The sequence below is a fragment of the Salvelinus alpinus genome, chromosome 3 (assembly GCF_045679555.1).
Source record: "Salvelinus alpinus chromosome 3, SLU_Salpinus.1, whole genome shotgun sequence".
Classification (NCBI taxonomy): Eukaryota; Metazoa; Chordata; class Actinopteri; order Salmoniformes; family Salmonidae; genus Salvelinus; species Salvelinus alpinus.
In genome coordinates, this window is record NC_092088.1 from 10,782,371 (window position 1) to 10,808,674 (window position 26,304).

The following is a 26,304-nucleotide window of genomic DNA, read 5'->3' on the forward strand; positions in this document are numbered from 1 at the left end:
GCTCTAATCTGCTGTCGCTCCCTCTACCTCACTTTTCCAGTTTCAAAGCCATCAGTCTTTTCTTCCAACACAGGCTTCGTCTCTCCTCTTCCATCCACTTCCATCCTTTCTTCTCCACCTCCCTCCTCTCTCTGAGTTTAAAGAGCTTCCCCAACTATAAAGCTCATTCTGCAGTCTTACAGATACTGTATACCCTTCCATTGCACCCAGGCGTGTACAGACTACACACGCACGTACACACGCACGTACACACGCACACACCATAAAAGGGTAATATATGAAGGTCCAGTGAAGAACAGAGGAGGGACGCATTATATGGAGGTGGTGTATAAGTTATGATGCCTCAGCTGGGATATCTCTCTCTCTCTCTCTCTCTCTCTCTCTCTCTCTCTCTCTCTCTCTCTCTCTCTCTCTCTCTCTCTCTCTCTCTCTCTCTCTCTCTTCTCTCTCTCTTCTCTCTCTCTTCTCTCTCTTAATTCAATGGGATTTATTGGCATGGGAAACATATGTTTACATTACCAAAGCAAGTAAAATAAAAAAACAGAAATAATCAATCAAAAATGAACAGTAAACATTACACTCACAAGTTTATCTCTCTCTCCCCTCTGTCGCTCTCTGTCTCTGTCTCTCTCTCTCTCATTAGCTCTCTCCCTGCTGTCCCCATTATCCAGTTATTGGAGGGCCTTAACAATGCACCCTGAGACAGAGAGGCATGAGGAGGGGGTATGAAGATAGGGAGGGAAATGAAGAAGAAAGCAATAATACAGGGGGAGGCAATCTATGTAGAACTACAAATTACATATTCAGGTAGTGGTATAAAAATACAGTAGATTGTGCCTTTTCCTTTGTGGTGCGTACCGGTATACACAGCACAGATGGTGCGTGGGACACAGGAGAAATGATTACCCTCTTTTAAGCTTAGAAGAAATATTTCAGAGTGCTTTTGAAGCACTGAGCTTTTGTAGACTTTTTCCATAAGAGAACACAGTACCGTGTACAGTGTGAGATGAAGTAGGATTTGAACTTCTCTTTGGACCAAAGGGAAAGTACACACCTACCTGCCCTCAAACAAGACTTAATGTACAGCATAATAACCTATAGTAACTCGTGAATTATAGCTCCTGAAATGGTAATGATGGGTTTCTGCAGTAGCGGGTTACAAACCATAAGTCTTTAAAGGACAAAAACAACATGTTTAATCATATTTCAATATTTGTGGGTAATAGGGAGAGCTTCAGGCATGGAACTGTGTGGGTTAGGTTGGGGAAGAATCTATCAAAAGGGGATCCTGCTCAGAATGCCAAAGAAGGTAGCTTTAATCATCTTCTTAGCAAGACATCAGTCGGTTGCTAGGTTACAAGTCAGTCCTGAGAAACTGTTAATGTGAAAAGCTTGCGATGGTTTGCTGTGTATATTATGAAAGCACGCAGCATACTAATTTGAAGGAAATGGCTGCAGTTCTTCACTTGCCTTTGGTAATGACAGGGATCATATGTTCTACTTCCTAGATCTATGTGTCCCTTGACCCAGGGCCTTTTACAATCATTCATACATTATCTTGAGACATGCAGAATGTAATCAGGAGTTGAAAGTTACCTCCTCCAGCACTACATACTCACAATCAGACAATGTAGTAGCAGGTAATGAAGAATCAAAGTTAATGTGTACCCCAATAATACCCCCAAGCAATGTTGTCACCTTTTCAACTTTCAAAAACAAAACCGTTTCCCCTCACTCCCCTCCTATTATCCCTACTACGTTAGAAGTTCATCAAAACCGATGTCAGAAATACGTTTTTTCTGGAAAAGAGCTCTGCTAAATGTCTAAAATATAATTGTAAATATTGACTCTCAAATGCCAAACCATTGGTTTTAGGCTAATGAATGATTTCTTGTTAATTTGGATGCCGGGATTCATGGCCATCGGTCTATTTCAAGTGCATGAACATCTTGGGTGGCTGCATGGGATTTGTTGGGTTATAGTCAGGTGTGGTTTCATAGTATCCAATTGCAGAGTCCACGATATGGTAACCCAACGAGCCTCTTGTGGATTTCTTCGGGATCGGTGTCCCGTCCACAGGATGGTTGCGCTAATGTAGGCTAATGCGATTAGCATGAGGATGTAAGTAACAAGAACATTTCCCAGGACATAGACATATCTGATTTTGGCAGAAAGCTTAAATTCTTGTTAATCTAACTACACTGTCCAATTTACAGTAGCTATTACAGTGAAAGAATACCATGCTATTGTTTGAGGAGAGTGCACAATTTTGAACATGAAAAGTTATTAATAAACAAATTAGGCACATTTGGGCAGTCTTGATACAAAACGTTTGCAATGGTTCATGGATCATGGAAATGCAATGGTTCATTGGATCAGTCTAAAACTTTGCACATACACTGTTGCCATCTTGTGGCCTAAATGTAAATTGCACCTGGGCTGGAATAATACATTATGGCCTTTCTCTTGCATTTCAAAGATGATGGTACAAAAAATATACAAAAGAACGGTTGTTTTTTTCTTTGTATTATCTTTTACCAGATCTATTGTGTTATATTCTCCTACATTCTTTTCACATTTCCACAAACTTCAAAGTGTTTCCTTTCAAATGGTACTAATAATATGCATATCCTTGCTTCAGGGCCTGAGCTAAAGGCGGTTAGATTTGGGTATGTCATTTTAGATTAATTTTTAAAAAAAGGGGCAGTTCCTTTTAATGCAGTTCCACCTCCAACATCGCCAAATCAACATTATGCAGATGTCAATCTGATTGAATCCAGCCCTTAAGCCATGTTCAAATGGGAAGTTTGAAGTGAATCAAATCAAATTTTGGGGTTTATCTGGTTCGAATCTGTTCATTTTCCTACAGCCTGAACAGCCAAAAAGCACATGGAATTGGATATTTCAAGCCACATTTCAAACCACCTTCGTTGGTGGTTTGAAGTCAGATAGAAATCTGATTCCTGGCCATGTGACTTGTCTGAACGGTCAAATTAGACTTATTTGTCATATAGTGTTGCTTGCTAGCTACTCTGTTGACAGTTTTACAAGAACATATGGTAGCTAAATAGCTTGTTAATTGTTTAGAAACAAATGAGTGAATATGCTAGAAAGCTAAATAGCTAGCTAGCCAGATAGTTGACTGCTGTGGCTAGCCAAAAATGACTTGTTTTGAAAGTTGGATCATCTTATCCTTTGAGGCTTTAAAACACTATGATTTAGAATATTCAAACTGCAACTGGGAAACGTCCATGGCAGGCGTTGTTATCACCTTAGCTTGATACATAACTTCTGAGTGATAGGAAGCACACGCACCACCACCAATCAGCCTACACTACTGTGCACACACCCATCATTACTATGACAACTAGCATAGCCATGTCAGCAAATGACTGCTGTCTGAACACACACACATCTGATTTGGTCACTTGTAACGTTCTGTTTGAACAGTCAGTATTCCAAAACAGATTTGAAAAACAAAACTGATTTGAGCATTAAGGCCTGCAGTGTGAACAAGGCGTTGGTGTGGTGCTAGCTGGGCTCAGACCTCGGGAAATTAACTCTGACAGAGTTGATGAGCTACTAATTAAATGTGCATCTGGATCTGGCGTCTGTCATAAAACAAACGTCTGTTAGCTGTCTCTCCAATTGGAGGATTATCAAGAGTGAGAGATATTGAGTCTGGAACCTTGTTTGAGAGGGAGATACGGTTGGAATGAAGGTTTTTAAAGCTACATTTTCACCGTAGTAACGATCTATTAAAAATAACATTCCATGTTTATTCCCCAGGTATTTTTCAGTTGATGGCAGTTCCAATTTTTTCCTCAATGAATATGGACTTGAATATTTGGCCTGTTCACATGGACACGTCAAGCCTGTTTATTGTAGAGAATAAACATTTTAAATCTTGCTATTATCATCTTATCACTGTGTATTGAGTTTTAGCTAAGATCCCTACTAAGATGCCAATACGATATGTCAGATCAGAGCCAAAGTAGATGTCAGTCCCTCTCTGGGAGTGCAGATCCCGTCAGCTCAACCTTTATTGACTGGTTTGCAGATGGATTAGAGGTAAAAAACTGCAGCAAAGATCCTTCTGAAAGCAGTATTACACAGATATCCACAACATAGATTGGCATAGGCCTGCGGGTCTTCATAGAGGAGTGTGAAGGAGAGCGGGAACATTTATAGGATTTCATTATTAAACTAATAGAATTACATGTTCAAAATGCTAACTCAACAAATATTTTTACTTGGAAAACGTTAAATATGGAGTTCTATATGTTTCTCACTCATATCCTTCATTGGTTATCATATTTACTGTGTGCCTGGGTTGAGGAGAGGAAGGTGTCAGTTTGTTGTAGGACATGTGAGCATTTCCGTGGATTGCAACCCAAACTGGTCTCCTTATTTCCCCTTCAAAGATGACAATAATTCTCTCTGAGGACAGAACAGGAATGACAAAGGAACATGGACAAATGGAAAAGCAACGACAGCTTAAACTAAATATTTCAAGAACATAAAAGTCCTCTGTCTGCTCTCAACCTTGTCAGCATTAAAACTGGAGTGAAAGAATGAGAAGTATTGTATTGTGGAGCGAGACAGACACTGTGTTTTCACATGTGGAGACAGTTTGAAAGCTCTCGATTATTTTATGGAAAGCCTTGTACTTGGCCTGATTCCCTTTTCTCACAGTGGAGATACCTTGGGTCTCTGTACTCGCCCGCCTGGCCTTCTTAGGTCTACTTTTTCCAGCTGACTCTCCCATCCACAGATTCCCTTTGATTGGAGCGTCATATTTTCATCTAAATGCTGATGGGTTAGTGGTGTCAAACTCATTCCACGGAGGGCCGAGTGTCTGAGGGTTTTCGCTCCTCCCTTGTACTTGATTGATGAATTAAGGTCACTAATTAGTAAGGAACTCCCCACACCTGGTTGCTGTGGGCTTAATTGAAAAGAAAAACCACAAACCTGCAGACGCTAGGCCCTCCACGGAATGAGTTTGACATCCCTGGGTTAGAGGATCGGGTGCAAATTGAAAATATTTTGTATTTGTGGGGGCCGCTTTGTTTGCTGTGAGAATTGGCCTTTGCATCCACAGGAGTTCCATGCATTTCAAGAAGGTCTGAAATAGGTCTGAAATAGCATTAAAGTCAGAGATATTAATTCGGATGCCAGTAGTAAAGTACTCCGGTTGCCTGCGTCTGTGGCATATTTCTTATCGCGGTAAGGCTGTCAAGTAAAGCTGTCTGTCACGGTGACATACTGTATGATAGGGATAGGTGTGACCCCTGCTGAGAAAAACAAGATCACAGTTGTCGTGAGAAAAAACTTTATCCTACCTATAATTTGCGTTCCCTTTAATATATAAAATATCACTTGATTGAACATATACTGGCAAGGAAGCCTTCTAGCTTTTCTTAGAGTGTCCAAAAACCCCACCTTCAGCTCTCACTCACAGCCCTTTCAAACCCCTGCAGGTATGGATTGGTCGTATGTCAGCTGTACCATTTAACTATATAATAACATGTCATTTTTCATACACATCAACAACCAGACCACAAATATAGTTGTTCCAGAAGAGTGTTGCCTGTTTAAAAAAATATGGATGGTTTATTTGACCCTACTGCAACAACAATTATAATCACTCACCATGTTGTTCAACTTCTCATTTAAGTCAATGGAACACAGTCTACATCCAAATATGAACAGTGGTATATTTTTTTTAATGAACAACACATTCATTCACATTCATTCACATTCATTCTCATTCATTCAGATTCATTCTCATTCATTCAGATTCATTCACATTCATTCAGATTCATTCACATTCATTCTCATTCATTCAGATTCATTCACATTCATTCACATTCATTCTCATTCATTTACATTCATTCTCATGCATTCACATTCATTCACATTCATTCACATTCATTCTCATTCTACAAACATAGTTATAGTATTCATGTATCCTGTCAAATGCTTGGTTAAGTGGGTTTTCTAGTCTGAACTTATCACGAAACGGTGGTGGTTTATAACCAGTTCAGAATCTACTGAAAACATTAGACAGCCTAATACAAAAGCCAACTGGTACAGACTCGTCCATAATACTGCCTCTAGAATTATAGCTTATTTACAATCATCTACGAGCTAGCCATCAGCGACCAAACGTATGAAACAACTGAACAGGAACACAAAATCTCATTAATTGATTGTGCTTTTTAAAACCACTTTTTAAAACCACTTTTTAAAACCACTTCTTCATTTTTAGAAATTGAACACTTGTCTAACATTGGTTTTGATTTATAGCTATGAGTAAGACTGGGGTTACAAACGGTAGTTATTTATATTTATATATTTATAAAGTTAGTACAGGGTCATCCTGGTTCCATCACCTGTGGTTGTGTTGTGTCTCTCAACAACAGAAGTTGTGGAGACGTTGATCGGATCAGTCCTGGCGTTTTACCAATGCAGTAGAAGTTTCTAGAATAAGAGATGTGTTGGCTGCCTGAGCCTCTCTGTTCTCAAATAGCCCATGTCCCCTCATATGAATCACACCCAAATTGTGGTGGACAAGGGGAGCTGGTGCTTAGGGCGTAACAGGAATAACAATAGAGTAGTTTGCCAATTTCACAGCACACTACCACAGCTGACTCAGTCTTTGTGGGGTTTGTGTCTACTGAAGAACTCTAGTCTCTTACAGTACAGTACCGCTCTTGGATCTGATGAAGACTGAAAATGCAAAAAAAATTGAGTGTACCTTTTGTTTGACTTAAAATCATAAAAGTATCGTCCTGTTATACTCGTCAGTCTTTTCCCATCCCTTCCCCCCCCACACACATACTCGCCCAACACCAAGTGTCATTGGTTTGATTCCCGCTGGGGCCACCCATACATAAAAAGGTATGCACACATGACTGTAAGTCACTTTGGATAAAACTGTCTGTTAAATGGCGTATATATAAACTAGCGATGAGATGTTAGCATTCTCTGCTGACTCACTCCCAAGCTAGCCGTTAGCATGCTAGCTAGTGTTAAACAGTCACTTCAGTCTTGCTGCCTGTGCGGTAGTGCTGCTGGGGGATGTAGTGGAGCTGCTCCACAGTGTGGGTCCTTCTGGAGGCAAACTGCTGTCTCTTATTAGTCGTGTGGTTCATTGCTAATGTGTTGGAGTGCACCGCTGCTCCTGCTCCACCTGCCGCCCCTGCGTTGCTCGGGGCACTGGGATGGGAGTGCATTTTTGTCATCTTGTAGTGGTCCATGAGCGGTGTCGTGGGCATGAACACGTCCGGGTGCGAGATGGCGTGCGACATCGACTTGTCGTTGTTGCCCCGGGAACCGCCGGACGCGCGTTTCAGCGACATCATCATTTTGTCCGGCGAGATCAGAGGATCCTGGGAGTACAGGCGGTCTTGGGAGTAGAGGCGGTCTTGGGAGTACAGGCGGTCTTGGGAGAAATGGCGGTCTTTTGGGTACATGTGGTCTTGAGATTGTAACAGCCTGTCCTTGGAGTACATGCGGTCCTTGGAGTACAGCCGGTCCTGGGACATCAGGCGTTCCTGGGACCTCAGCCTCTCGGCAGACAGTAGCTGCTCATCAGACAGGATACGTCCTCCTTGCCGAGTCATCCCTATCCCATGGTAGTCTGGCTGGGGGTCTCTGTTTGGGGACAGGACCCGGTCCTGGGACATGGCCCTCTGGACACGAGGAGGCCTCTGTCTTCTGGGGGCTTGCTGAGCCTGGGGCTGCTGGGGTGGGGCCTGGGACACCTGGGGCTGGGGGGGCTGGCTCTGGAGCTGCTGCTGCTGCTGCTGCTGGAGAAAAGGGTGAAGATAGTCAACTGTTGATGTATTCAATGTCTTCGGACTTTTGCAACTGCATTAAGTAAACAGCACCACTGCATAAATAAACTGCAGCTTCATATAAATACGTACACTATTAGCTGTTTTTGTATATTTATCAGTAACTTATTGTATTAATCAACAGTATGATACCGTATAAACTGAATACAGTAGATTACCATATAATGTACAGTAAAATACTATACATTTGTTTTAAAGCACATTGTAAGACCATTCTGTAATTTCAACAGTAAAACACTGTAGCATGCACAGTAAAATACTTTAAATCTGTTTTACAGTATTAATTATGGTGCCTTGGGAAAATGGGAAAATTGGGAGCGGAGAAAGAGTCTCTGTCTCATGAACATATTTTAATGCCTGCCTTGTAAGATGCTATATTTGTTGCAGCCGTAAGTGAGAATGCTGTAACCCCACAGAATACAGTAATGTACTGTAGTAATTCTACAACCCTTGTCGTGAAACTTTACAGGAACTTAGTAGCCAATTGCTGCCACTAATTTACTGTAATTCAGAATACAGTACCATCATGCATTTGTGGAGTGCCAAAAACCTTTTGAACACTAGTGGGTGCTTGGTATTATTGTTTCTCACTCATTAACATATTTTGAAGCATGTCTTGTAAGAGGCTATATTTGTTGCAACCGTTAGTTAGTCTGCTGTACCAACTGAAGTGATACGTGGTAGTGGTTCCTAATAATGACGTTTATATGGGGAACAGAGCAGAGTGGCAGCAAGTCTCAAACCTTTAACGGTTGAATGTTTAGTCATGTCCTTTTGCTCTGAAGTCGATTTAGAAGTCTTTGTTAAAGTGCAAGTGATATAAAACCCAAAATATTAGTTGGTGTAGTGTAATATATAATTAAACATTCACTATTAGCAATTACTGATTTAATTTTCAATCCAATTCAACGACAAAGTACTGTATTGTTGGTTTGCTATATATTTACTTCAGCGTACTGTAAATTATGGTGCATTTTGAGAAATATTGTGGGTGGAGAAAGAATCGTTGGCTCATTAACTAATTTTAAGGTTTGCCTTAATTAAGTGGCTATATTTATTGTACCCGTTAGTGAGAATGCTGTACCAATTGAACTGATATGTGGTGGTAGTTCCCTAGCAATGACATGTACAGTATATAGGGAACAGATCAGAGTGGTAGTGGGTCTTAAACCTTTTAATGCTTGAATATTTACCCACGTCCATTTCATCTGTTCTGCCCTGTAATCACGGCCAGTTTGGACGGCTTTGTTTAGGCCTCTAAAAGTGCAAGTGATGTAAAACACCTAGTATTCATTAATATGCTGTAATATGCAAATTCTTACCGCCAACCTGTTTGCTCTAATCCTTTGTAATTACAGTAAAATACTGTATAAATAATTTTCTTGCGGTTTAATATTCACTTTTACTGTGTTTCATTGCTCTGGCATCAAGTTAATGTAAGTATCTCAGTATTGTATTGGCACTATACAGAGATGGTCAGAGATTTATCATAAGATATCTAGTTGTAATTACAATTATTTTGAAGACCAATGTATCCCTAACTACAGTAACATCGTCAGTAACGACTACAGATACATTTTATTTACTATGACTGTTATATGTTTTTTCTTTATCAACCGTGGTGGAATGGACTGACTGTAAGTTGCTAAGGACAAGGCCACCCGCTAAATGTCCAAAATGTAAAAATGAAAACTTGCAAAGAACACTGGGTAATATACCGCTGCATGGGTAATTCCAGTAATATACTGGAAATTAGATTATTGTAACATTTTTGGGACTGTAACATGGATTAACATAAAATGTATTACCATAGCTGTACTGTAAAATACATTACAGTAACTTACTGGCCAGTTGCTGCCAGTAAGTTACTGTACAATTTACAGGAAATGTTTTACAATGTAGATGCAGTACCTGTTCCTGGTTCATTTTAATGACGTGTAAGGGCAGGGTGCTTCTGGCTGCCAGGTCAGGGAGGTGACGCTTGCGGGTGTAATAGTCGTCGACGTCTTTATCCGCTGTGGAGAGACAGCAAGACGAAAGACAGAAAATAGGTGGATTAGGAGAGAGAAAGAGGAAGGGAGAAGGTAAAGAGAGACTAGGAGGGAAAGAGAGAAAAAAGAAAAACTAAGGAGAAGAATAGAGGGTCTGAAGGTTGCTCAGAGAATAGAGGGCCTGAAGGTGGCTCAGAGAATAGAGGGCCTGAAGGTGGCTCAGAGAATAGAGGGCCTGAAGGTGGCTCAGAGAATAGAGGGACTGAAGGTTGCTCAGAGAATAGAGGGTCTGAAGGTGGCTCAGAGAACAGAGGGTCTGAAGGTTGCTCAGAGAATAGAGGGACTGAAGGTTGCTCAGAGAATAGAGGGTCTGAAGGTGGCTCAGAGAATAGAGGGACTGAAGGTTGCTCAGAGAATAGAGGGTCTGAAGGTGGCTCAGAGAATAGAGGGACTGAAGGTGGCTCAGAGAATAGAGGGCCTGAAGGTGGCTCAGAGAATAGAGGGCCTGAAGGTTGCTCAGAGAATAGAGGGTCTGAAGGTGGCTCAGAGAATAGAGGGTCTGAAGGTGGCTCAGAGAATAGAGGGTCTGAAGGTTGCTCAGAGAACAGAGGGTCTGAAGGTGGCTCAGAGAATAGAGGGTCTGAAGGTGGCTCAGAGAATAGAGGGACTGAAGGTTGCTCAGAGAACAGAGGGTCTGAAGGTTGCTCAGAGAATAGAGGGCCTGAAGGTGGCTCAGAGAATAGAGGGTCTGAAGGTGGCTCAGAGAATAGAGGGACTGAAGGTTGCTCAGAGAACAGAGGGTCTGAAGGTTGCTCAGAGAATAGAGGGACTGAAGAGTCAGAGGATATTAAATGTGATGTACAACCTTTCTAGAATCCCGGCCCCATCTGTGATTCTACCAGTGTTTCTGGCTGAGGGCATGAACTTTCCAAAGGTTGTGTAAAAGTCTGTAAACAAAAAGTGTCATACAGCATGCACCAGACAGAAATGTCATACACAAAGACCATTGAAACGTCGAAGGATGACATTCATGTGAAAATTATTTTAAATGACAGCAAAAGTTCTTAAGATGAAAATGCTGCATGTTCATATATTATCAAACAGAACATGGATAGTGGTTGTGTACAAGAACAGGTCAGGAAACACACTACATGACCAAAGGTATGTGGACACCTATAACTGCCTCAACTCTTCTGGGAAGGCTTTTCACTAGATGTTGGAACATTGCTGCGCAGGCCAGTCAAGTTCTTCCACACTGATCTCAACAAACCATTACTGTATGGACCTCGCTTTGTGCACGGGGGCATTGTGATGTTGAAACAGGAAAGGGCTTTCCCAAAACTGTTGCCACAAAGTTAGAAGCACAGAATCGTCTAGAATGTAATTGTAAGATAACGCGTTTCCACTGTTCAAGAGGTGGTACAACATGCTTTACAGCCGACGCTTGGCATTGCGCATGGTGATTTTAGGCTTGTGTGTGGCTGCTCGGCCATGGAAACCCATTTCATGAAGCTCCTGATGAACAGTTCTTGTGCTGACGTTGCTTCCAGAGGCAGTTTGGAACTCGGTAGTGAGTCTTGCAACCGAGGACAGACGATTTTTACGCGCTACGCACCTCAGCACAGTCCCGTTCTGTGAGCTTGTGTGGCCTACCACTTCGCGGCTGAGCCGTTGTTGCTCCAAGACCTTTCCACTTAACAATAACAGCACTTACAGTTCACCGGGGCAGCTCTAGCGGGGCAGAAATGTGACGAACTGACTTGTTGGAAAGGTGGCATCCTATGACTGTGCCACATTGAAAGTCACAGAGCTTTTCAGTAAGGCCATTCTACTGTCAATCTTTGTGTATGGAGATTGCATGGCTGTGTGCTTGATTTTATACACCTGTCAACAACTTTTGGGGCTGAAATAGCCGAATCAACTAATTTGAAGGGGTGTCCACATACTTCTGCATATATAGTGCATGTTCATGCCTCCAGATTGTCTTGGAAGGATGTGTGATATTACACCCTCACACCATGTAAGTATTATACAGCAGACTCACTGGGAACCATGCATCAATCATTAGTCATGCGTAGAGATTCGACATAGTCACACATACACACACAAGCACGTGCGCTACACGCACAGACACACAAACACACACACACACTAAGTAAAGCTGCGGCATAAAAATGTCAAAAATAGACATTTTTTAAAGTTCACCCCCATAAAGACATAATGAGAGACGTCACTGGACAGTTGATGTCCTTGGACAGTTGACGTCTCTATTCTTTCTCACTTTGTCTTTTGAATGTTTTACTGCTAAAGTGAGACGGAGGTGAACGTTAATAGCAGTCATCCGTTATTAATAGATTTATGACAAAAGACGTCTCCACTTTACACAGAACCCAGAAAGAGAACACCAAGCCATGTCAGTTACAATATGGTCACAACAACAAAGAATCTCAGGCTGATCACTAGCTACACACAAACGTCAATTATGACAGGGTGCTCAAAGGGATTTAGCTAAGGTACATTACCTGATGAATAATGAAAATACATGTGTATGGGTTTTAACTGGCATGAGAATAATCACAATGAATCGGTTAAATATAAATCTCATTAATGAATGAGTCAATAAAAGTAAGTCTTCATTCTGAAGCAGTTATTTTTTAGAAAAATGTAGAAAAAGGCATGGCCAATTCAGGCTGAAAAATCTTTTGAAAAAAGGAATGAATAAATTACTTTTGATACGTACTGTGTGTAAAAACACTGTGTGTTGCACTTTGAATGTATACATCAATTTACATTCGTAAGTAGAAGCTGAGATTTTCCTTTTTCATTATACCATTAAGCCTCGGACTTTATCCTACATGATCTTTCAGTAGAAAGACACTAGCTGACTAACAAAGAGAACTGCATGGTGCCTTTTGGATATTTGCTGCTGTAAATGATTTGCTTTGGAAGCAGATAAAGATAGCTAGACCGGCTGGCATCGGCTGAGGACAGTTTTAAATTTCAACATAGCGGCAGAGATTATTCTACGGCTTTCACTGGACTGGATTATGGGCCTCGACCATAGTCGCGAGAAGTAGGAGTCCTGATCACTCCCTGATCAATTGAAATCAACAAAAAAAGTATATTATATAAAACAGCTCCCCAGGATAACAACAACAACATTCACCATGCCAACACACATTGAGACATTTCCCAAGCACTGACATTTCCCAAGCAATGACATAGCATGTTCCAATCAATATGCAGACACATTTCTGTTAGATTCACACTGTAGAACATTGTTTGATTGATTACACTCTTCCACATATGTGATTCGTTTCAGGAGACTAGGCGTATGTCGCACGTCACTACTTCACAGGAGAGCCATTTGAACGTAAACATTTATCTTTATCAAAATTCGTTTTTTGGCATAAATGCCTTCTGGAATATGTAAACTTTCATGTGCCTTCATAACAAACTCGTATTCCAACCATGAATACAAATACAATTGTTTTGCTACTGTTCTCAACAACATTGATGCCCTAAATTTAACAGGCACTGAATTTAATAGTGCTATTTATTAACAGGCGCTATTTTCCTACTGACAGATCAGTTGGAAAAAGTGATGGGCTACTTTCTACACACGCCACGGTCAGGGTGAACTGGAGTACCTTGACACAACGCTGGCCGAACAAGATGTAGCTACAAACAAAATGAAGTTAAAGGGTTCTAGTCAGCCGTGAAGCGTTCAGCCATGTATACGGGTAAGAGTCTAGCTACATTTTCAGATATAACTTTCTAATTTTGTCAGAAAGTTGTTTTTGTTGCAAGTTAAAGCATTGTATTTCGTGTACGTGTCTAGACAATAGTGACCCATCCTCTGTGTGTGAAGGGTGGTTATAGCAGTCCCTTCACATGACCCATCAATTTAGACAAGTGTGTCGGGTAAGCATCATCTAATAATGGTAAAATATGAATAAAATATTTTTTATCTGGACACTTTCTGTTTTTGATATTACCTCTATGCTAGTAACCACATCACTGTTCCGTTTACACCTTCTGTAGCCTGAGCATGTGACAAATAAACTTAGATTTTATTTGATATAGTGTGTGTTTACCACATGGCCTCACATGTGAATTCTTAAAGAGATGGGTGGAACTAAGGCTTAAGAGGCTGTGAACCATGCTGAATGGGTGTAGACAAAGAATAGCTCTCCAGTAGGTACCAAAACATTCAAGGGCCATTGTCTCAAAGTGGGGTTACAAGTTTATCAACTTTCAAAGCAGAATTACTTTCCCATTGTTCCTCAACTGTAGTGTATGATATACCATTTTGTAGTTCTGAGTCTCTACTTTTATCTAATGTAAAAAACACAATTTCAAATTTTGCTACGTAAGACCAATTCGAGGCGGTCGGTTACATATGTGGATCACAAGTAGACAATAACAAGAGCCACCTGAGACAGGATCAGTATAACGATGGTGACCCACTCTAGAGATGGCTGATGGGATCAGTATAATGATGGTGACCCACTCTAGAGATGGCTGAAAGGATCAGTATAATGATGGTGACCCACTCTAGAGATGGCTGATGGGATCAGTATAATGATGGTGACCCACTCTAGAGATGGCTGATGAGATCAGTATAATGATGGTGACCCACTCTAGAGATGGCTGATGGGATCAGTATAATGATGGTGACCCACTCTAGAGATGGCTGATGGGACAAGTATAATGATGGTGACCCACTCTAGAGATGGCTGATGGGACCAGTATAATGATGGTGACCCACTCTAGAGATGGCTCATGGGATTAGTATAATGATGGTGACCCACTCTAGAGATGGCTGACATGATCAGTATAATGATGGTGACCCACTCTAGAGATGGCTGATGGGATCAGTATAATGATGGTGACCCACTCTAGAGATGGCTGATAAGATCAGTATACTGATGGTGAACCACTCTAGAGATGGCTGATGAGATCAGTACAATGATGGTGACCCACTCTAGAGATGGCTGATGAGATCAGTATAATGATGGTGACCCACTCTAGAGATGGCTGATAGGATCAGTATAATGATGGTGACCCACTCTAGATATGGCTGATGGAATCAGTATAATGATGGTGACCCACTCTAGAGATGGCTGATAGGATCAGTATAATGATGGTGACCCACTCTAGAGATGGCTGATGGGACCAGTATAATGATGGTGACCCACTCTAGAGATGGCTGATGGGATCAGTATAATGATGGTGACCCACTCTAGAGATGGCTGACAGGATCAGTATAATGATGGTGACCCACTCTAGAGATGGCTGATGGGATCAGTATAATGATGGTGACCCACTCTAGAAATGGCTGATGGGACCAGTATAATGATGGTGACCCACTCTAGAGATGGCTGATGGGACCAGTATAATGATGGTGACCCACTCTAGAGATGGCTGATGGGACCAGTATAATGATGGTGACCCACTCTAGAGATGGCTGATGGGACCAGTATAATGATGGTGACCCACTCTAGAGATGGCTGATGGGATCAGTATAATGATGGTGACCCACTCTAGAGATGGCTGATGGGATCAGTATAATGATGGTGACCCACTCTAGAGATGGCTGATGGGATCAGTATAATGATGGTGACCCACTCTAGAGATGGCTGATGGGACCAGTATAATGATGGTGACCCACTCTAGATATGGCTGATGGGACCAGTATAATGATGGTGACCCACTCTAGAGATGGCTGATGGGACCAGTATAATGATGGTAACCCACTCTAGAGATGGCTGATGGGACCAGTATAATGATGGTGACCCACTCTAGAGATGGCTGATGGGACCAGTATAATGATGGTGACCCACTCTAGATATGGCTGATGGGACCAGTATAATGATGGTGACCCACTCTAGAGATGGCTGATGGGATCAGTATAATGATGGTGACCCACTCTAGAGATGGCTGATGGGATCAGTATAATGATGGTGACCCACTCTAGAGATGGCTGATGGGACCAGTATAATGATGGTGACCCACTCTAGAGATGGCTGATGGGATCAGTATAATGATGGTGACCCACTCTAGAGATGGCTGATGGGACCAGTATAATGATGGTGACCCACTCTAGAGATGGCTGACGGGATCAGTATAATGATGGTGACCCACTCTAGATATGGCTGATGGGATCAGTATAATGATGGTGACCCACTCTAGAGATGGCTGATGGGATCAGTATAATGATGGTGACCCACTCTAGAGATGGCTGATGGGACCAGTATAATGATGGTGACCCACTCTAGAGATGGCTGATGGGACCAGTATAATGATGGTGACCCACTCTAGAGATGGCTGATGGGACCAGTATAATGATGGTGACCCACTCTAGAGATGGCTGATGGGACCAGTATAATGATGGTGACCCACTCTAGAGATGGCTGATGGGATCAGTATAATGATGGTGACCCACTCTAGAGATGGCTGATGGGACCAGTATAATGATGGTGACCCACTCTAGAGATGGCTGATGGGACCAGTATAATGATGGTGACCCACTCTAGAGATGGCTGACAGGATCAGTATAATGATGGTGACCCACTCTAGAGATGGCTGATGGGACCAGTATAATGATGGTGACCCACTCTAGAGATGGCTGATGGGACCAGTATAATGATGGTGACCCACTCTAGAGATGGCTGATGGGACCAGTATAATGATGGTGACCCACTCTAGAGATGGCTGATGGGACCAGTATAATGATGGTGACCCACTCTAGAGATGGCTGATGGGACCAGTATAATGATGGTGACCCACTCTAGAGATGGCTGATGGGATCAGTATAATGATGGTGACCCACTCTAGAGATGGCTGATGGGACCAGTATAATGATGGTGACCCACTCTAGAGATGGCTGATGGGACCAGTATAATGATGGTGACCCACTCTAGAGATGGCTGATGGGACCAGTATAATGATGGTGACCCACTCTAGAGATGGCTGATGGGACCAGTATAATGATGGTGACCCACTCTAGAGATGGCTGATGGGACCAGTATAATGATGGTGACCCACTCTAGAGATGGCTGATGGGACCAGTATAATGATGGTGACCCACTCTAGAGATGGCTGATGGGATCAGTATAATGATGGTGACCCACTCTAGAGATGGCTGATGGGATCAGTATAATGATGGTGACCCACTCTAGAGATGGCTGATGGGATCAGTATAATGATGGTGACCCACTCTAGAGATGGCTGATGGGACCAGTATAATGATGGTGACCCACTCTAGAGATGGCTGATGGGACCAGTATAATGATGGTGACCCACTCTAGAGATGGCTGATGGGACCAGTATAATGATGGTGACCCACTCTAGAGATGGCTGATGGGACCAGTATAATGATGGTGACCCACTCTAGAGATGGCTGATGGGACCAGTATAATGATGGTGACCCACTCTAGAGATGGCTGATGGGACCAGTATAATGATGGTGACCCACTCTAGAGATGGCTGATGGGACCAGTATAATGATGGTGACCCACTCTAGAGATGGCTGATGGGACCAGTATAATGATGGTGACCCACTCTAGAGATGGCTGATGGGACCAGTATAATGATGGTGACCCACTCTAGAGATGGCTGATGGGACCAGTATAATGATGGTGACCCACTCTAGAGATGGCTGATGGGACCAGTATAATGATGGTGACCCACTCTAGAGATGGCTGATGGGACCAGTATAATGATGGTGACCCACTCTAGAGATGGCTGACAGGATCAGTATAATGATGGTGACCCACTCTAGAGATGGCTGATGGGATCAGTATAATGATGGTGACCCACTCTAGAAATGGCTGATGGGACCAGTATAATGATGGTGACCCACTCTAGAGATGGCTGATGGGACCAGTATAATGATGGTGACCCACTCTAGAGATGGCTGATGGGACCAGTATAATGATGGTGACCCACTCTAGAGATGGCTGATGGGATCAGTATAATGATGGTGACCCACTCTAGAGATGGCTGATGGGACCAGTATAATGATGGTGACCCACTCTAGAGATGGCTGATGGGATCGGTTGTAGACTCAGATCCTTTACTTTGTTAAACATTTAGTAAAACACCATGTGAGCTCGGTAGGTGTTTTTGACTGAATAGGTCTTTGTGTGTGTGTGTGTGTGTGTGTGTGTGTGTGTGTGTGTGTGTGTGTGTGTGTGTGTGTGTGTGTGTGTGTGTGTGTGTGTGTGTGTGTGTGTGTGTGTGTGTGTGTGTGTGTGCGTGCGTGCGCTGTATGTTGACTGAATAAAAATCCCCTACAGGAGTTTTAGTAGCACCGACTTTGAGTTGTAGCCTGCACCATAGATTCATATCCCTCCCTTTGTTCCCGTGCCAACAGTGAAATATAGGACAGCCATGATGTGATTACACAAGCCTTAAGGAATATTTGCATTACACTTCTGGAATATGATGACATGAGACCTCGTTGGGCTGCAGAAGCCAGCGTAGGACACTGAATCAATACAGAATGGCTGCTAGAGCACAGATCAGAGCGTAATGCAGTTAAATCCTCTAAAAGAAATGGTGGCTGATGCTATTGCTGCTTCTCTCTAGATACATCTTTAAGGGGAGACGGTGAGCGTGTGGTGTATATGGTTTTCAAGAAGCAGTGACTTGTCGGACGTTACGGAGGAGAGTGGATGACATGTCATTTTTTATTTTCTGTGGCCTCTCATTCAGACACTGTTTATGCCTTCAAGAGTCAGTGCTTTCTGGAAAGGTATTGAACGCTGGTGCACTACTCATGAATAGTATGACCCTTTCAGGAGAAAGTATCCTATCGCTGCATCTTTAGGGGCATGTGGTATAATCTCTTTTGAACGTTTGCCAGTCGAGAAACGAGCCGAGTAACGAATGCAGAGTTTTAACATGACAGAACAGGCCGTAACTTATTCAGTATAATTGTTAACATGCAGGACATTAAAAAGAGCCAGTGGCAGCTCTGTCAGCATTATTGAACTGTGCTGTGGTCGGGACCTACTCAGTCTCTTGAGGGAGGAGTATCTGTTGAGGTCGGCCTTGACGGCGGCCTCGTAGGTGGGCGGTAGGTGGGACAGGCTCTGGAAGGAGCGCGAGGAGGACAGGTCGTATGGCTCCGTCTGTGAGGTCAGGATGCCACTCATCCTAGTGTTCTCTGGGGAGACACAGCAAAACAAACAAGAGGGAAAATGTTTTCCTAAAAAAATATACGGCGTCAGACCAAAGGCAACGATGGTAGAGCACGCCTGCTGAGGAAGGGTGGAGGGAGGTACGATAGGGAGGGGAGGTGGTCATCTGACAGGAAGTTGTTTAGGGAGTGTTTGGTAGAGTCTGGGAGGTGGGTTAAGAGACACTTTGGGAGCATTTGACACTGTCTGGTACAGTAGGTAAAGGGTGTGACAGGGGAGGTGACAACGGCCCCAAAACAACACCAGACCAAACAACAGATGTCTGCTTCACAGTGACCCTGACTGTGACAGTTTGTGTGCTGTCATTTGAGGAGTGGTGGGGGAGTGGTATGGGGAGAGGACTAGGACAGGGCAGCGACACGCTTGTCTGACTGATATAATGTGATGCCAGAGAGAGAGAGCGATGGGAAAACTGGGACTGTGGACCTTTCTCTTCACCTTTCTCCATCTTCACAATTTTTTTTCTCAAACTCCCCTCTCTTCAGTTTCTCCCTCTTTCTCTCTCTCCCACTTCTCTCTCTCCTTCTCTCTCCTATCTCCTGCTCCCTCCCCCTCTCTGACCCCTCTATCTATCCCTCCCTCTCTTTTCTCTCCATCCCTCCCTGTCTCTGTCTCTCTCTCTCTCCCCCGTGGGCTGTGAGTCTGTCATGCAGAGCAGCAGAGAAGTGGGCAGCAGGGTGCGGCTCATATCCAGGCTCCAGTGGCCAGATAAAGTGAGGGAGGAGAGAGGGATGAGGGAAAAAAGAGGAGAGGGAGACAGAATGAGAAGATATAGAGGGAAGGAGAGAAGGGGATGGTGGGTAGGAGAGAGGGAAGGAGGGAAAGCAAAAAGAGAGAGAAATAGTCAAGAGGGTGGAATAAAGAGAGAGATGAAGAGAGAGAGAGCGAGAGGGACATAAAAAGGCCAGATGGGAGGAGTTTTGGGAGGGCAACACTGTCCATACTCTCTCAACACAGGGAAAATAGACAATGTGACATGCTGTTAGCTACCTCCAGAATCAGAAACACACTGCTGAATCACCAGGCACATTACGACCACACCACACACTAGGTGGACTGGGGAAGGTACAACGGCTGAAGGGTGGGCGAGTGTGAGGAAGGGTGTGTTTGAATGGAAGGGTGTGTTTGAATGGAAGGGTGTGTTTGAATGCGAGTACAATTATGTTGATTTATGTGTGAATAAGACTATGTGTGTATAAGTGCGTGTGTGTGTGTATGTGACTTACCACGTCTCAATGATCGGTGAGCTACCCCACCCAAGTGAAAAACAGACAGTTCAGAAACATGCTGATGGTGTGAAACAGCATTCTGACCAAACCCAGCCAACACACTCATAGCCAACACACACCCAACCAATACACACCCCACCAACACCCAACCAATACACACCCAACCAATACACACCCCACCAACACCCAGCCAACACACTCCCCACCAACACAAACCCAGCCAACACACACCCAACCAATACACACCCCACCAACAACCAGACAACACATTTCTCATTCATTACCATAAGTCCAGGAATACACTAGTGATGTCTATAACTTGTATGTATTTGGAACAGACCAATTATCTAATGTGCCTTTAAATACAGTTATAATGCACCTTATGAATGAATACGTTTTTTTTTTAATCCCCTCTTTGATTGACAAAAAGCCAGTGGTTGCTTCACTCATGGAGGACAACACAGGTTGCAGTGTATCTAAGCAACACAGCACATTGGTACAACAAGCCCTTTTTATGTGGCTGGTGATTGAAGTGTGTGCGTTTGATGTGTTTTGACGGAATTGATTTCTATTGTTTCCCATAGATTTCATAGGGATTTTCTTCATGGATCACACATTGAATTGTCACACACGAGGAGATGTGTTGCGACTACAGAATCTCCTTAAAACCCAGCGGAAGTCCTAGAGGGGAGAGGCTTCCACGCAGGGTTGAGCCAACACTGAACATCAGCATACAAGCCAAAGAGGCCAATCCAATGTTAAACAAATACAAAGGCAGTGGATTATCTCTCCTTTTCTTTCTTCTTTGTCCTCTTCTCACCCTTTGTCCTTGTGAAACCAGCTTCCTTATATCTCTCCATCAGCCCCTAAACCCGGCTCTTGTGAATGAATAGAGACAATTGGTAGCAGAAAATCCCTAAAATTCCATTTGTAATGGAACCGGGGCTGATATCCTCAGCGAGAGCAGAAGGTTAGAATAGAATCGTATAATGACAGGGTCAATCATCCCAGGAGGAACGTGTTTCTGTGGTAGAACCACACAGCCATGATGCCCTGACCTTAACAGGATGCTAGCTTGATGTCCAGCCAATCAGAGGCTAGGCCGAGGTTAAATGGCTTTTCATTCGCTATGTTTAAAGGAATACATGGTCATAGTTATGAAATGTAACACTTCTATGATTCTATTGTTAATGAAAGAAATATAGATATAAGAGAATGGATGTGGCGAGATCGATGAGCAGGCTGGTATCATTAGTAGCATACTGTACAGTATATTAGTGTCAAAGAGTGTTTTAAAGTGAATTCCCAAAACCAGGGCTTCATTTTTCAGGAGAATGGCCATTCGTCTTTGTACAAATATCTCGGTGGCTCTGTTTTCAATATCCACACTAAGTAACGTACTGGGCATGAATTCTCTGTAGTAGCCTATCCTGCAGTGGATACTGTAACATAACCCTGTGTCTGGATGCAATGCTGTTAGCTGTCCTTACCATTATGGGTGCGTGTTGGGCTACCTAGAACCATATGGTTGTAGTTGTGCTGGTGGGTACCTGTGAAAACAGCAATGGAGACGATCATTCAACGTGATAAGCATATCAGATATTGTATCTGATCAAAAGTAATGACATGGTTTATTACAAGGGGAGATCTAGTGGCGACATCATTAAAGGGATACAAGGGGAGATCTAGTGGCGGCATCATTAAAGGGATTCAAGGGGAGATCTAGTGGCGACATCATTAAAGGGATACAAGGGGAGATCTAGTGGCGGCATCATTAAAGGGATACAAGGGGAGATCTAGTGGCGGCATCATTAAAGGGATACAAGGGGAGATCTAGTGGTGACATCATTAAAGGGATACAAGGGGAGATCTAGTGGCGGCATCATTAAAGGGATACAAGGGGAGATCTAGTGGCGGCATCATTAAAGGGATACAAGGGGAGATCTAGTGGCGACATCATTAAAGGGATTCAAGGGTAGATCTAGTGGCGGCATCATTAAAGGGATTCAAGGGGAGATCTAGTGGCAACATCATTAAAGGGATACAAGGGGAGATCTAGTGGCGGCATCATTAAAGGGATTCAAGGGGAGATCTAGTGGCGACATCATTAAAGGGATACAAGGGGAGATCTAGTGGCGACATCATTAAAGGGATTCAAGGGTAGATCTAGTGGCGGCATCATTAAAGGGATTCAAGGGGAGATCTAGTGGCGACATCATTAAAGGGATACAAGGGGAGATCTAGTGGCGGCATCATTAAAGGGATTCAAGGGGAGATCTAGTGGCGACATCATTAAAGGGATACAAGGGGAGATCTAGTGGCGGCATCATTAAAGGGATACAAGGGGAGATCTAGTGGCGGCATCATTAAAGGGATACAAGGGGAGATCTAGTGGCGACATCATTAAAGGGATTCAAGGGTAGATCTAGTGGCGGCATCATTAAAGGGATTCAAGGGGAGATCTAGTGGCGACATCATTAAAGGGATACAAGGGGAGATCTAGTGGCGGCATCATTAAAGGTTTGGTTCACCCTAAAATGAACGTTTGTCAGATGTTTCCGTACCTCAAAAGTGGTCTTTAAATTAAATCAAGCTGAGTTCATTTTCAATGCTATCTGTTATGTTGATCCAGACTTATGAATTTGGGGCTTCAACCCCAAATGAATAAGAAAGATTAGCACCATGAAAGACCACTTTTTTCGGGGTAATAAAAAACAACTGACAAACGTATATATTCAGATGTAGAGAATCCCTTTTAACGCCGTCTATCCAAGGACATGGATAGAAAGAATGATTGACAGAAGATGGAGACAAAAACGGTAATGAGATAAAAAGAGAGGAAGGATGAAGAATGGGGAAGGATGAAGAGATGGAGACTCCTCAGTCCCGTCGTAATCTAGCCGTTAACCTGTAAAAAAAAAATTGCACATTGACATGCAATATTCACACACACACTGACATGTAATATTCACACACACATTGACATGCAATATTCACACACACACTGACATGTAATATTCACACACACACTGACATGTAATATTCACACACACACTGACATGTAATATTCACACACACACTGACATGTAATATTCACACACACACTGACATGTAATATTCACATACACACTGACATGTAATATTCACATACACACTGACATGTAATATTCACACACACACTGACATGTAATATTCACACACACACTGACATGTAATATTCACACACACTGACATGTAATATTCACACACACACTGACATGGGAGATGAATGCCCTTGTTCTTTAAAACAAATTGCATTATCTGAAAAAAAGAGGCCATAATAAAATAATCATGTATCTGAACATTAACAAAATCCCATTTAAGATTGACAATTTGTTTGTGATTTTCTAACCCTTGGAATCAGACATTTGGGGATGAAAGTGAAGGTGATTTTGCTTGGTGACCATGTGACCCCTTTAATGAGTCAGGTGATGAAAGGCAGCTGTTCTGAGTTCTCTCTCTCTCTGTGTGTGTGCGTGTGCGTGTGCGTGTGCGTGTGTGTGTGTGTGTGTGTGTGTGTGTGTGTGTGATCCAGGTGAAAAAGCAATGATAGATAGATTGAACACCAGATGCAGAGTGCCGTTGCGACACGTTGACTTGGATGTGTGCTTTTGTGCCTGTTTCAAAATGAATACAGAGTCCACTGCTGTAACACTCCATTTAAATCTTTCATAGAGCTGAGACATTTATTTTAGAAGATGGAATGTGTCATCAGAGTACATGCGCTGTGGGTGTGTACAGATGTAGAATCTTAATTTGAGCCAGTAAAATAAAAAATGCATCAACTAGAAAAGTGAAAATTATTATGTGGATTATAATTAATTGATACATTTTTCCTTAGGACAAATCAAGTGGAAAAGTGGAAATTACAAACTTTATAAACCTTTTTAAAACTCAAATACACTACAAGTTTGCATGTCCTGCAGTACAGGCAAACGATTAGCAACAAAAGAGTGATCAAATTAAGATCATACATCTGTATGAGCGTATTTTATTTCTATAAAGTATAGCTTGACAGTTGACATCAGAGTTTGGTTTCTGGAGAGAGAGAATGTTTGTGAAAAAGTCACAGACGTGTGGGGCAGGGTCACAGACGTGAGGGCAGGGTCACAGACGTGAGGGCAGGGTTTTTCTGAATATATGAATGTGCTTAATGTTCTTGGATATTATCAAACACAGAAACAGATGCCAGGCGTGATTTCTACTGTAATGATATTGTTCTCTAGCTGTAAAACCAAAACACTTTCCAGTCACTCGTTATAGTTAATCCACACACAGGACTGACACCCCAATCACACCTTTAACTTCAGGCTTGGCCCCACACTGTCAGTGCCCAGAGAGAGAAAGCTTTGAGACCTCCATAGAGAAATAGATAGAGACAGTACTGTAGAGAGCCCCATAGACAGACAGAGAGGAGTCCTGCTGAGCTGAGAGCCCCTGCACTGGTCGTTCATTGATCCCACTGTAATCAGGTGACCAATTAGCTGTGTTGGAGAGAGACAACACATGAGCATGCATGCGCACGCACGCACACACACACACACACACACACACACACACACACACACACACACACACACACACACACACACACACACACACACACACACACACACACACACACACACACACACACACACACACACACACACACACACACACACACACACCACTACCACACCACCCCTGGAGCCCAGAGGCTGGATATCAGGCTTGAACATCCAGTGCTCTGTCATCCGTTTCGGGCCTATGGCGCAAACTCCTCTCTGGAGGAGCTCCAGAAATGGGTTTGTTATTGACCAGGGGAGAGGAGGAGGAGGAGGAGGAGGAGGAGGAGGGCAGGGTGGGAAGTGATGGATGTATTGACATAAGATCCCTATCGTTGGTGTAGAGTGAGTGAGAGTGGAGGGTATATGATCTAGTTGCTGACTGAACTAGTTGGATAGGGGATAGATTAACCTTACGTAGCTGGATAGGGGATAGGTTAACCTGACTTAGCTGGATAGGGGATAGGTTAACCTGACATAGCTGAATAGGGGATAGGTTATTAACCTGACGTAGCTGGATAGGGGATAGGTTAACCTGACGTAGAGCTGGATAGGGGATAGGTTAACCTGACGTAGCTGGATAGGGGATAGGTTAACCTGACGTAGCTGGATAGGGGATAGGTTAACCTCTGACGTAGCTGGATAGGGGATAGGTTAACCTGACGTAGCTGGATAGGGGATAGGTTAACCTGACGTAGCTGGATAGGCGTTAAGTTAACCTGACGTAGCTGGATAGGTGTTAGGTTAACCTGACGTAGCTGGATAGGTGTTAGGTTAACCTGACGTAGCTGGATAGGTGTTAGGTTAACCTGACGTAGCTGGATAGGGGTTAAGTTAACCTGACGTAGCTGGATAGGTGTTAGGTTAACCTGACGTAGCTGGATAGGGGTTAAGTTAACCTGATGTAGCTGGATAGGTGTTAAGTTAACCTGATGTAGCTGGATAGGTGTTAGGTTAACCTGACGTAGCTGGATAGGGGATAGGTTAACCTGACGTAGCTGGATAGGGGATAGGTTAACCTGACGTAGCTGGATAGGGGATAGGTTAACCTGACGTAGCTGGATAGGTGTTAGGTTAACCTGACGTAGCTGGATAGGGGTTAAGTTAACCTGACGTAGCTGGATAGGGGTTAGGTTAACCTGACGTAGCTGGATAGGGGTTAAGTTAACCTGACGTAGCTGGATAGGGGATAGGTTAACCTGACGTAGCTGGATAGGTGTTAGGTTAACCTGATGTAGCTGGATAGGTGTTAGGTTAACCTGACGTAGCTGGATAGGGGTTAAGTTAACCTGACGTAGCTGGATAGGTGTTAAGTTAACCTGACATAGCTGGATAGGTGTTAGGTTAACCTGACGTAGCTGGATAGGGGATAGGTTAACCTGACGTAGCTGGATAGGGGTTAAGTTAACCTGACGTAGCTGGATAGG

The 26,304-nt window shown here is 43.1% G+C and overlaps 1 protein-coding gene across 9 annotated transcripts in view; it reads right to left on the bottom strand.

The window, feature by feature from the left end:
• Positions 1-5,586: 5,586 nt before the first annotated feature.
• LOC139570003 (protein shisa-6-like) overlaps positions 5,587-26,304 on the bottom strand; it is a 197,957-nt gene continuing 177,239 nt past the window's right edge. For 2 of the 9 annotated variants that reach the window (XM_071391432.1, XM_071391429.1), the window contains 5 exons: positions 21,782-21,841; positions 20,289-20,309; positions 18,876-19,028; positions 9,774-9,877; positions 5,587-7,814 (listed from right to left, as the gene is read on the bottom strand). In XM_071391432.1, coding sequence (XP_071247533.1) covers positions 7,035-7,814; positions 9,774-9,877; positions 18,876-19,028; positions 20,289-20,309; positions 21,782-21,841 — 1,118 coding nt within the window. In that variant the 3' untranslated portion in view covers positions 5,587-7,034. The remainder of the gene's footprint in view (positions 7,815-9,773; positions 9,878-18,875; positions 19,029-20,288; positions 20,310-21,781; positions 21,842-26,304) is intronic. The other 7 variants (XM_071391433.1, XM_071391431.1, XM_071391437.1 and 4 more) reach the window with 5 other exon arrangements.